This window comes from Macaca nemestrina, chromosome 15 (genome assembly GCF_043159975.1).
Source record: "Macaca nemestrina isolate mMacNem1 chromosome 15, mMacNem.hap1, whole genome shotgun sequence".
Classification (NCBI taxonomy): domain Eukaryota; kingdom Metazoa; phylum Chordata; class Mammalia; order Primates; family Cercopithecidae; genus Macaca; species Macaca nemestrina.
In genome coordinates, this window is record NC_092139.1 from 59,495,981 (window position 1) to 59,506,642 (window position 10,662).

General features: G+C 37.1%; 1 protein-coding gene across 1 annotated transcript; it reads right to left on the reverse strand.

The window, feature by feature from the left end:
* Positions 1-251: 251 nt before the first annotated feature.
* Positions 252-8,540, reverse strand: LOC139358534 (ankyrin repeat domain-containing protein 18B-like). Its single transcript, XM_071079780.1, has 7 exons — positions 8,136-8,540; positions 7,000-7,211; positions 5,425-5,647; positions 1,936-1,981; positions 1,232-1,333; positions 715-768; positions 252-268 (listed from the first exon to the last, which is right to left on the reverse strand). Exons 1-5 carry the CDS (start codon positions 8,421-8,423, stop codon positions 1,254-1,256), a joined length of 849 nt encoding a protein of 282 aa, XP_070935881.1. The 5' UTR covers positions 8,424-8,540; the 3' UTR covers positions 252-268; positions 715-768; positions 1,232-1,253.
* Positions 8,541-10,662: the final 2,122 nt, after the last annotated feature.

Genomic DNA, 10,662 nt, shown 5'->3' on the forward strand with positions numbered 1-10,662 from the left:
CATAAAGAGTCAGCTTAGAATATCTACCACTGGCCTAATCTTGGGGAATTGGAGCACCAGAATCATGAGCTTTCCCTTCTCCCTTATTTATTGGTTTTATTTCTCCATGTAGAACAAAGAAGAGAATCAGAAAATAATCACCTGGCAACCATTGCAGTAATAATTGCTCAAACACAAGTCATCCATGAAATGCCAAATCTAGTGTGTTTTGAGGAGTAACCAGATATTTACAGAGCCTCAGATCATCACCACGCAAAATACGGTTCAACTACAAAAAGAAAATCATAACATTAGCATGGACAAGCCTGGCAGGTACTCCTTAGGTCTCCTAAGTAATAAAGACTGTGACATGCAAGTAAGTCTTCGATGACCTCTACTAAAGAATCAATGATGGCTTGGTTGTTTGGCTGTTTAAACAGCTGGCATTTGGGCAATCTGAGTATGTCAAATTCAATAATACTGGTTTTCATCTGCAAGATCCACTTAAAACTGAAGAGACTGAAAAACATCACTTAAAATACCCTACAAGTTATCTTCATACATATGATACAAAAATATCCTACTTCGGTAAAGATTGTGATGTTGTATATTTTATGAGAAACAATTAAAATGTTGTGAAAATAGCCCAGTAATAAAGTTTTATAATCTTTCATATCACAAAATTTGTCCTTATGATTTTATGGTTAAATATTCTCTTGATTAGATGTGGCTTACCAGTGGATTCTGTAGAAGAAAGTAGACGGGTGAAAGTGTCCAACACAGCAACAGCTGGAAAGAAAAACAAAGAATTATGTTCTTTACCTAAAACACTTTGGTTAGCTCATTGTGATTTTAAAAACTAAAGAGTTGAGAACTTTATCAGAGTTAATAAGAATGAGAAATATGTATGTACATTTACAATACAAAATTACTATTAAATAATTTACACATGGCATTAAATCTAATTGTGTTTAAATATCAGAGCTTTTCCATTCTTCATTCATCTACTCAACAGACACGTGCTAAGATTCTAGAACCAGCACTAGAATTTCAAGATGAAGATGGTATGGTCCACCTCCCAACAGTCATAAGCTATACCCTAAAAAAACAGACAAGACAATGTCCATATGGAGTCATGGATACATGAGAGGTATACAGCAGGGCACTACTGGAACACACAGAAGGGTCCTCTATCCCACTTTTATGTCAATATCATGGGCTTTCTGGTGGAGGAGATAATATAGCTTGATACCTGAAGGACAAGGAAAAGCTCATCAGAGAGAGGGAAGAGGTGCAGGCAAAGAGCCTGAGGTGGGGAAGAGCCCTGCAGAGTTCCGCTCTGTCCAGTTTGGTGCTAGAGCAAAGGGCAGAGTGCAGTAAGTGGTGAGAGACAAGGTTGAGTAACTTGACAGGAATCACATTGACGTGGGTGTTTTTATTTCATGGTGAAAAAGTTGGAACTTTTCCTGAGAACAGACGTAAGCCAATGACACAGTAAATGACAGGAGATTTAAAATGTCACTTGTCAAGTGACTGCTTATGAAGGGTTATTGCTCAGCTAAGTATTTCTGAATGAATTTGACATCTGTTGGCCTTCAATCTCTACCAAAACCCTGAGAACTTGATGATGCCTTTGTTTTCTGAGAATCGTTTCAGGGTGCTGGCTGACAGTTCCATGAGGATGGCAAAACTTAAGAAAGTGTAGAGCCAGTGAAAAAGAGATGCATAGACTTCTTGGGAATTTTTGAAGCTATGGGATGTGATGAATTTATGGTGCACAAGGACAGTCTTCTCTCTGGAAGTTTTTGTTTTCATATCTTTCATTAGATGTGTGTAAGAAGAGAAAAATACTTAACGTGGTATCTACTAACCCAACAATGAGAAGGAATGCCATTTGTTATTAAATTTTATTTCTAAAATAAACCTAAATTTAAGGAATAAATTTTGGCAACATACTTCTCTTTGTTTCTCTAATTATTTGTTCTACACGGTCCGGCTCCATCTAAAATAAGTGAAAATAATAATAATGTTTAAGTTAAACAAGAAACATTATCATGAAAATTATATATCACTTACAAATTGTGGCCTTTAGTATTTTTAGTGACTAGACATAACTTGAAGTTGGCTTCAAAAGAAAAATAATCACATACATAAAGTAAATTTTCTACTGATTTTAATTTAGATAATAGAGGATGTATCTGTGTAATGCTGCTTAGAGTAATCAGACAAAAATACAGTTAATATTGGCCTATTGCATAGACATAATTTTAGAAAGGTGGTGTTTATTAGTACAAAGGTTAAACAATGGCCAGGTGTGGTGGCTCATGCCTGGAATCCCAGCACTTGGAGAGGCCAAGGCGGGAAGATCACGAGGTCAGGTGATCGAGACCATCCTGGCCAACATGAGGAAACCTGGTCTCTACTAAACATACAAAAATTAGCTAGACGTGGTGGCCCACACCTGTAGTCCCAGCTACTTGGGAGGCTAAGGCAGGAAAATTGCTTGAAGCCAGGAGTTGGAAGTTGCAGTGAGCCAATATTGCACCACTGCACTCCAGACTGGCAACAGAGTGAGACCTTTTCTCAAAAAAGAAAAAAAAAAATTAAAGTCATCTTTTACAATGAATGCATTACTTTGAAATTCTTAGCAGAACTCTGCCCTTTATAAAAGTTTAATCTGTTTTTTTACTCCAATAAATTTTTATCTTAAAAAGAAATTTCTGTTCTCTACTTATACTAAACTTTTTTATGGTAAATTTTTCTTTTATTAATTTTTTTTTTCTAGTTTGTATTCTCAATTAAGGTGGTACCTGTGGAGGTTTTTTCCAAAGGTATATTGAGGCATACCAAGATTTGGAGTACAATTGAACCCATCACACAAGTAGTGAGCATATGACCCAATAAGTAGTTTTTCAACCTTGGCCCACTCTGTCCCTCCCGTTCTTATTTCTCAGTGTCTGTTATTCCCATGTTTATGATAATGTGCACCCAATGTGTAGCTCCCACATCAGTGAAAGCAGGAGATATTTGGTTTCTGTTTCTGTGTTAGTTTGAGTAGGGTAGTAGATTCCAGCCATATCCACGTTGCTGCAAAGGGCCTGATTTTGTTCTTTTCATGGCTGCAAAGTATTCCATTGTATATATGGAATTCTCCAATCTAGCTTGGATTTTCAATCTACCTTGGATGCACCTGGATTGACTCCACGTCTTTGCTACTTTGAATAGTGCTGCAATGAACACACATGTTCATGCATCTTTATGTTACAATGATTTATTGTCCTTTAGGCATACCCCTAGTAGAGTAATGAGGTTGCTTCATCCAATGGTCATTCTTAGTACTTAATTTCCAAACTGCTCTCCATAGCAGCTGAACTAATTTATATTGCCACCAACAGTGTGTGTTTCCTTTCCTCCATAGCCTCCCCAACATATATATATGTTTTTACTTTTTAACAAAAGTCATTCTGACTGGTGTGAAATGGTATCTCACTGATGTTTTATTTGGCATTTCTCTGATGATTATCAATGGTAAGCATTTGTTAATGTGTTTGTTGGCCACTTACATATGTTATTTTGAGAAGTGTCTGTTCATGGCCTTTGCCCAGCTTTAACGGTGTTATTTATTTTTCGCTTTTTGATTTGTTTAAGTCTCTTATGGATTCTGGATAATAAGCATTTGCTGTATCCATAGTTTGTGAATATTTTCTTGTATTATTTAGGCTATCTGTTTAATCCAGTGATAGTTTCTCACGCTGTGCAGAAGCCCTTTAGCTTAATTAGATCACACTTGTCAATTTTGTTATTCTTGCAGTTGCTTTTGAGGAGTTAGCCATAAATTAATTGACAAGCATGATATCCAGGAGAGCATTTCCTAGGATTTCTTCCAGGATTTTTATAGTCAGAGGACGTACTCTTATGTAAGAAAGGCACAAACTGATTTTTTTTTTTTTTTTTTGAGATAGTCTCCATCACCCAGGCTATAGTGCAGTGGTATGATCTTGGCTTACTGCAACCTCTGTCTCCTGGGTTCAAGTGATTCTCCTCCCTCAGTCTCCCGAGTATCTGAGATTACACATGCCTGCCAACATGCCTTGCTAATTTTTGTATTTTTAGTAGAGACGGGTTTCATCATGTTGGCCAGGCTGGTCTCAATCACCTGACCTCAGGTGTTCCACCTGTCTCAGTGTCCCACCTGTCTCAGCGTCCCAAACTTCTAGGCCTTGGGACTACAAGTCTGAGCCACCGCGCCTGGCCAAGCACAAAGCTTTTAACATAAAAAAGGAAATTAACATTTTAGGGTTTTGTTTAATTCATAAAATGCAATTAAATTGGATTCTACTAAATAATAAGCATCCATATGTGGTAAAGTGTTTGGATGCCAATCATTCAGTTGTGATTATGGGTGGGAAGAGTTGAGATGGTGCAAATAAACTTTTCTTAAAAGTTTTTATTTTCAAGATGGAGTCTTGCCCTGTCACCCAGGCTGGAGTGCAGTGGTGTGATCTCGACTCACTGCAACCTCTGCCTCCCAGGTTTAAGCAAGTCTCTGCCTCAGACTCCCTAGTAGCTGGGAATACAGGTGCCCACTCCCCACCTGGCTAATATTTTTTTGTACTTTAATAGAGATGGGGTTTCACCATCTTGGCCAGGCTGGTCTTGAACTCCTGACCTTGTGACACACCTGCCTCAGCCTCCAAAAGTGCTGGGATTACAGGCATGAGTCACCGTGGTGTCTGCTGCAAACAAACTTTAAAAGTGACATGGGCTGGGCGCTGTAGCTCATGCCTGTAATCCCAGCATTTTGGGAGGCTGAGGCAGGTAGATGACAAGGTCAGGAGTTTGAGAACAGCCTGGCCAATAGGGTGAAACCCTTTCTCTACTAAAAATACAAACATTAGCTGGGTGTAATGGTGGGCGCCTGTAGTCTCAGCTACTTAGGAGGCTGAGGCAGGAAAATCGTTTGAACCTGAGAGGTGGAGGTTGCAGTGAGCCGAGATGGTGCCACGACCCTCCAGCCTGGACAACAGAGTGAGACACTGTATTTAAAAAAAGAAAAGAAAAGAAAAAAAAAAAGGCGGTAGTATGCACTGCAACTAAACTAGAATTAGAGAGTAAGCCAAAGCATCTCAAGGTATATCGTCAGTTATTAGGCAATAACATGCAATTTCTAAAACCTAACTTAAATGCAGCTTTTAAAGACATTTTAAATGTGTCAGTTTAGTCACATGTATTGAATAAAGCTAGGAAATGGGTATCTCTTGAAAATGAGAGCTCAAGGGAATTAAAAAATGTAAAGTTCCCATTTCCTTTCTGTGTTAACATAGCTAATTATGATGTTTAGTTAACATGCATAAGTCAACAGAACAACTCAGTATTTCACCAAATTACAAAGAGGAATTATATTAGAGAAACGAAAGCCAAAAGAGAAACGATCATATAACTAACCTCAGTGAAGTAGTTCTTGCAGTTATTTGAAGTCTGTGGGTTTGAAGTAGGAATTCTGATGGGCATTTGGGGAACATATTTTCTGTTGAGTCCTCTACTAGTAAGATTTCCAACACAAGGTGACTCTGGGTCTCGCCTTGTAGGAAGAGTGCTGAGAAAATGTTTCATCCGCTCTTTCTCCATAAGAAGCTTGGCGCTGATCATTGCTATTTTCTTATTCGATCTGTAAAGATAGCAAAGACAAATGCTTAGTATTTCATTTTTCCTTAAATGATTCTTAATGACTTGCAGTTTTTAAAACGTTGCCCTGAGAGTAAACCAAAGTACCCACTAAATGGTGTTTTCACACCGAAGATGTGTGACAGCATACCTGTTGTAAGCAATTATAATTGTAAAATCATTCTAAAGAAGCACCTGTGTTTCTAAGGTAATTTATACTGAACAAGCAGTTCAAACAAAGTAGACAGGGGAGAGAAACGGCTGTCAGTGATGCACGGCTCACCAGGTGAAACTTGCTGCTTTCTAAAATGGCTCCACTTGTGAGATTCTAAAGATTCCATTAGAAATACTTGTATTTAAAGGGTAACTATGTGGGAAAATGAATATGTTGATTTGTTGGAGTATAAGAACCACTTCACTGGAAATAATTATATCAAAACATCATGTTGTACTCCTTGAGGTAGGTTAAGAAAACTAAAATGAACAAAAAAAAAATCTAGGAATAGTTGTGTTTAGTAAGGAAATTTTAGGTTTCACCCTTGCACATTTCACCCGTTATCTGGGAACAATTAAGCATTTGGCACTGAGGAAGAACTCAGAGCAACAGCTCCTGGGGAGAACTAGATGGTGTGGCTTGGAATAAAAAGAACTAAAGCAGCGCTGAAGGCAATTAGCCCCCAGCACCGTGACCAAGGCACTGGAGTAGGGGGCTTGTTCTTTCTGCCTCCCACACAAATCTTCAGGCTGAACAAGGTGTTACTTTTTAACCACTTTGTGAATTACACTTCTTTAAATTCCTTGATAATTATTCCCTATTTCACAAGGATGCCTTTCTGTAACATCTTGAAAATGTTACACAAATAGTCTTTCTTGAGACACCCTCTATTGATAATACTAAAAATCACAATTAAAAACGATTGTGCCCAGAGTAGCAGTACCACTCGACACTTTGGGTGTAGGTTGTGATCTACCGAAGAATAAATTAAACTCATTAATCTTTCTATTTAGGGAAACTCTGACAAGTAATTTTATAACAAGATCGCTTTATGAATTATAAAGCTTCAAAAATACTTAGTGACAAAAACTAACAGATCAGATTAACTACATGAGAGTTTTCAGAGGAAAAAAGTCATACAAAAGCAAAAAAATAAAAATAAAAAATAGAAATGGGACAGACATTATCCTTGACTAATATTTTAAAGGTAAGATTATTTACTAACATTATTTTCCAAAATTACATTATCAAATTAGCATTCACTTCGTACTAATCTCCTGAAGCCATCTCACTAAAAATTATGTTTTCAAAACAAATTAATGAGCTTAATTCATTTCCTACAATTGTATGTTTTGACTTACTTTGTTATTTTTTTTGACATGGAATTGTTAGCTTTCAATGCTGCTGCAAAGGCTTCCTTATATTCTTCCAATTCGGTTGTAACCTCTTCATAAGCAGTTTTCATTTCGGAGAATTTACATTCCACATCTTTAAGCATGAGTTCCTTCTTATTTAGTGAAGCCATGTTATCCTTGCTTAACTGCTCCAATTGTTTTTCATGTTGTGCTTGTGTCTAAAATGAATGAAAAGAATACATTTTTAAAACAATTATAACCTAATTACCATATGTTTTTTGCCTTTCATTTTGAGTCAGTGATTCAAAGAGCAATTTTGAATATGTTAAAAAAAAAAAAAAGAGCCTGGGCCGGGCGCGGTGGCTCAAGCCTGTAATCCCAGCACTTTGGGAGGCTGAGATGGGTGGATCATGAGGTCAGGAGATCGACACCATCCTGGCTAACACGGTGAAACCCCATCTCTACTAAAAAAACTACAAAAAACTAGCCGGGCGAGGTGGCAGGCGCCTGTAGTCCCAGCTACTCGGGAGGCTGAGGCAGGAGAATGGTGTAAACCCGGGAGGTGCAGGTTGCAGTGAGCTGAGATCCGGCCACTGCACCCCAGCCTGGGTGACAGAGCAAGACTCTGTCTCAAAAAAAGAAAAAAAAAAAAAAAAAAGAGGCTGGAGCTTAACATATTTATCAGCAATATCAAAAAAACTAATAACTGAATTCAGAATTAAGTCTGATTTATACAAATTTGAAATCATAATTATGTTACTGTTAATGTAATCTGGTCATACAAGAAGTAATAGAATGCATTCATAATTTTAAAAAGTGATCAAAGAACAATGTAGCTTAAGACCAATTTAAAAGTATCACATAATCTCTAAATCACAATTTTTTCTTATGCCAACTGGTCTTAATCATCAAATGACTCCATAGTGAGAATCATTACTCTGAAAGATTGATCTTGTTATAGTAATAATGGAAATTTAAATGTTTGAAAGAAAAAACAGATGCCATTTTTTTCTAGAACTCTACAAAGCAAATTGCTACAAGAGAGGCAGAAGAAACACAATATATACATATCCAAAATACAGTTTGCAGTGAAATAAATGAAAGCACATTACAGATAAACTTACCTGATTTAAAAAACTAACCTGTAAATGGATTTCTTTTAATTTTTCTATTGCCTGCATTGCCTTTTTATCTAGCTCTGATTTATATTCTTGTACTTTGCCAAGTTCTACCATATTGTTTTCCATATGTGTCTTAAGATTTAATATTTGTTCTTTCAACATCTTTTTATCCTCCTCAAGTTTTTCACATTCCTGTTGTACTTTTCTCATAGATAATAACTCCTGTTGAAGAACTTGATTGTCTTTCACCAAATTGACACATTTTGAAGATACAGCTTCCTTCTCTGCCATAAGATCATCAAACTGCATGAATAAAATAATATAGTTTGATATAGACTAAGAATAATCTAATACAAAACCAATAGCAAATTTTGAAAAGTATTTACTTGCAATAAAATGTTATCTGTAACACAGTACATTCTTCAAATGTAAAGCCTTAAATTACTCTGAATTTTAAGAGCAAAGTTAAAGCTACCATGAGTCACAAAAATATATGCTTTACTGTCATCATCTTTCCAGAGAACTTTTGTACTTCATCTGACTTTTATTTTCCTGATAATACATTTCTGTTCCTCCTTCAATGGCACTAAGTGATCTCTCAGTGAAAAGTGTCTAACCCCCTCCCTCATCCTCACTCCCCATAATATGTCAAAACAGTGTCAGACATATCATAGTGGGTGATTTAGGCCAAAGTCAATAAATGGCTCTGGGAATAAGACTTTGAAAATAATTTAATACTCTATACTAGGGATGGTGGCTCATGCCGGTAATCCCAGCACTTTAGGAGGCTGTGGCAGAAAGATCACTGGAGGCCAGGAATTTGAGATCAGCAAGAGCAAAATAGTGATACTCCCATGTCTATATATATATATGTGTGTGTGTGTGTGTGTGTGTGTGTGTGTGTGTGTGTGTGTGTGTGTGTGTATATACTTATTTTTAATTATCTGGGCATGGTGGCTTATGCATGTAGAGCCAGCTAGTTGGGAGACTGAGGCAAAAGGATGGCTTGTACCCAGAGTTCAGGGCTGCAGTGAATTATGACCACACCACTGCACTTCTGCCTGGATGACAGACAAAGACCGTATTTCAAAAAGACACAAAATAATGAATCCTGTAAATAAGGATTCAATGCCATAAGCCTTTCCTTAGACTGCAAATGTTTCAGGACAATTTGAATTGCATTTTAAGAAGTCATGATTCTTGGGGTAAAGGCCATAGAATACAGCACCCAGAAATAAATCCACATATTTAAAGCCAACTGATTTTGGACTAAGGTGCCAAGAACATACATTGGGGAAAGGACAGTCTCTTCAAATGAATGGCACTGGGAAAACTAAATATCCATATGGGGAAGAATGATACTAGTTTCCTCTGTAACATCATATAAAAAAGAAACTCATAATCAATTGAAGACTGAAATGTAAGGCCCCAAATTATCAAACTACTGTAAGTAAATATAGGGAAAATGCTTGAGGACATTAGTCTGCACAAAGATTTTTATGGGTAAGAAATCAGAAGCATAGGAAAAAACAAATGATAGACCAATGGTAGTACATTGAGCTAAAGAGCTTCTGGCCAGCAAACAACTGAGTGAAGAGAAAACCTGTAGAGTGGGAGAAAATATTGTCAACTATTCATCTGATAAGGGACTAATATGTAAAATGTACAAGAAACTCAAACAACTTCACTGTTAAAAAAAAAATCTGAGTTCAAAATCGAACAAAATATCTAACTATACTTGTTTTTAGAAAAAAGAAATACAAATAGCCAACAAATAAATTTTTAAATGTTCAGTATCACTAATCCTCAGGGAAATATAAATCAAATCTACAATGTGATATAATCTTGCTTCAATTTGAATACATTGCTATCATTGAAAAGATATAAAAATAACAAATGCTGGTGAGGCTCCAGAGAACAGGAAACTCTTACATGCTGTTGGTGGGAAGGTAAATTAGTGCAGCCACTACAGAAAACAACACGAGTTTTTCTCAAAAATCTAATAATGGGACTGCCCAGGGACCCAGCAACCCCACTACTGGGTATTCAGGCAACAGAAAAGAAAACAATAGATCACAAGGATACCTGTCCTCACATGTTTATTGTAGCACTATTCACAACAGCTAATGTATCAAATCAACCTATATGTCCACCACCAAATGAATGGACAAAATCCTGTGGCACACATACACAATGGAATACTATTCACCATATAAAGGAATTAAACCCTGTTATTTGTGGCCACGTGGATCAGTCTGAGGGATGTTATGTTAAGTGCAGATAAATACTGCACATTGTCACTCATGTGTGGGAGCTGAAGAAAAACTGAGGGCTGGGTAACATGGCTGATGCCTGTTATTTCTTAGCACTTTAAAAGACCAAGGCAGGAGAATCACTTGAGGCCAAAAGTTCCAGTGCACCCTGGACAACATAGGGAGGCATCTCTACAAAGTCAAAAATCAGACAGGTGCAGTGCTGCATGCCCATAATCCCAGCTGCTCAGGAGGCTGAGGTGTGAGGATCATGTGAGCCCAAGAGTTTGAGGCTA

Bases quoted from the DNA above. Each gene is read 5' to 3' on its own strand.
- LOC139358534 (XM_071079780.1), bottom strand. From the start codon at position 8,423: ATGCAGTTTGATGATCTTATGGCAGAGAAGGAAGCTGTATCTTCAAAA. The intron at 7,212-8,135 runs GTTAGTTTTTTA...CATTCATTTTAG, and splicing joins TAAAAGAAATCCATTTACAG to ACACAAGCACAACATGAAAA. The intron at 1,334-1,935 runs GTATGTTGCCAA...CCTTTGCTCTAG, and splicing joins AATTAGAGAAACAAAGAGAA to CACCAAACTGGACAGAGCGG.